General features: G+C 48.0%; 1 protein-coding gene across 1 annotated transcript; it reads left to right on the forward strand.

Moving 5' to 3' along the window:
• The first annotated feature begins 619 nt into the window (after positions 1-619).
• Positions 620-2,472, forward strand: LOC126378719 (basic proline-rich protein-like). The gene is made up of 3 exons (XM_050027099.1): positions 620-749; positions 1,786-2,057; positions 2,464-2,472. Exons 1-3 carry the CDS (start codon positions 620-622, stop codon positions 2,470-2,472), a joined length of 411 nt encoding a protein of 136 aa, XP_049883056.1.

A 2,472-nucleotide genomic window follows, 5' to 3' on the forward strand; every position in this document is an offset into this window, starting at 1 on the left:
CATCTAAGCAATTCATCCAAGAAAGCAGTCTTCTATCGTGTGGCTTGTGAGGCGGATTACCAACCCCATCAAACCTGGTGTCAGGGTTACTCAATAGTAACCCTGTCAATAGTAACCCTGGCTCAATAGCCGCCAAAGGACCCTGACATGGCTCATGTAACGACTACTTGCTTACATCAGAAAGCAATAATTAAGAAAGCAATATTACTATTTGTCATTTGTTTGCATTGCGCAAATACCTTTATATGCGCAAATTCTTGATGAATTGTTTTACTGCAGCTAAAACTACTGCAGCTTCTCACAACCTGTATAGCCGGGGAAAAGAAGCTGCAAGAAAAACCTCGGCACAGGGCCCTAGACGTTCTTTTAAAAATAAACATAAAATATTGTTATATACAATTGAGTAATTTAGCTGCCTAATATACTGATATTCAGACAGTTAATCCCATGCATTCATATCTTCTAAATAATCACTAACCTTATTTTAACCTTTTTTGCAAAGTTTCTGTTTGACTACTGTCTTGAAACAGTTGAAAGGCAAATTCTGAATGTCAATTCTGATACTCCTCGTAAGCCACACGAGGGTATTGTCCAGCCAATAACCCACGGTCTCTTGCAGATGTCAGTGGGCCTGCAACGGCGAGTGCCGGCGCTCGACGAGGGCGGGGCCGGAGTGCCGCCCGCTTGGAAGACGGGCACCGCGGAGCCCCCCTTCCCGTCGTTCGCGCCGCCCGCCGGCTCACCCGCAGGTGAGTAAACCTATCCATCATCACGAGGACTGCTGACTGCCATTCAAAACGCTCACGTTCGAATGTCACCTGTCTCATCTTGCAAAAGTCTACAACGACTTCCAGATTAATGGATTATAATCGAGTAAGAAGAAGAGTGAGTAAAAATTCTTCTTCTATCGTGTGGATTTTGTGGTGGATTACCAACCCCATCAACCTTGGTGTCAGGGTTATTATTGAGCCGCCAAAGGCACCTGACATGACTCATGTAACGACTACTAACTTACATCAGTAAGTAATAACCGGGACCAACGGCTTAACGTGCCTTCCGAAACACGGATCATCTTACGTTTTGGACAATCAGGTGATCAGCCTGGAATGTCCTAACCAAACTAGGGATCACAAAGTGATTTTTGTGATTTGTCCCCACCGGGATTCGAACCCGGGACCTCCGGATCGTGAGCACTACGCTCAACCACTGGACCACGGAGGTCGTAAAAATTGAAGGGAAGAGAGGAAGGGGTAGACCTAGGAGAACATTTATGAAACAAATAAAAGAAAAGGTGCAGGTCGTGTCGTATCGGGAGGTGAAGGTTTTGGCGGGAAGTAGAGAGGAACGGCGATTACTCCACCGACAAGAGCGCAGCTATTAAATAAAGAGAGAGAGAATCGAGTAAGCCCTGAAGTAAAGTGAAGCCACTTTGAGATCGCAGGTTCGAATCTAGCAACGCCCTAAACCAGTGGTTGTAGAATTTGTTTACGAATTCATGTTCAGATCGTAAATGATTATCACGTGCTCAGCGGTGAAGGAAAACATCGTGAGGAAATGAAAGGAAGGAAAGGCTGGTTTTCCCTTCGCGGGTTGGAAGGCCAGACAGGCAGTCGCTTCTGTAAAAAACTGGACCTGTCAAATCACCATCAAAAACCGGTTAGGTGAGCTGACCCTGTGAAAAACGGGATAACACTAGGGCTAACATATCTCTCGTCTCTTTCGCACTATGTATTATATAATATATATCTGTCCTGCTGTCATTCTCACAATTGAATGTCCTCGCAGGCCCGGCATTCGCAGCATCACCAGCGCCCTCCACGCCAGGCCCAGGGCCGGGCTTCGGGGGGCCCCCGTATGCAGCGCCAGGCCCATTCGGGTCCCCCTCGGCGCGGCCGGGCTCCGGCGGCGGCTTCCCCGCGGGCCCTCCGCCCTCGCAGGGCCACTTCCCTGGAGGCTTCGCCCCGCCAGGCTCCCCCTTTCACCCGCACGGTCCACACGGCCCCCCCATGCCGCCGCATCCGCATATGATGGCACCTTTACCCCCCTCCAGTCGACAGGTGAGTCTTTTACAAATATACTATACTAACGGCCCGTTCCAGGTTTCGCACGGCTGGACATTTATTTTTTGGGTTCCGTACGCAAAGCACACTTTTATTATACAAGACGGGGAGAGTGGGAAAACATAAAGCACCTCGATCGTTTCGTAATTAAAAGGCTTTACGTGTGGGTAACCGAAGGGCGTGGTGCGCGGCGAAGAGGTTAGCCAGAGAGAGCATAAAAAGAGAAATGTCAAAATGAAGTGACGTAGAAGCGCCATCTAGCGCCGAGAGGCCGAGGCTCGGCTGAAATATATATTTCTCCACTTATAATAATAACGTTTATTTTCCACAAAAAATAGGTACAGTGCATTACATTTCTTAGGCTAAATATACATTTATAAGTAAATTTCATAAGCCCCTGCAGCCGAACTAG

Source organism: Pectinophora gossypiella, chromosome 27 (genome assembly GCF_024362695.1).
Source record: "Pectinophora gossypiella chromosome 27, ilPecGoss1.1, whole genome shotgun sequence".
NCBI classification, from domain to species: Eukaryota; Metazoa; Arthropoda; class Insecta; order Lepidoptera; family Gelechiidae; genus Pectinophora; species Pectinophora gossypiella.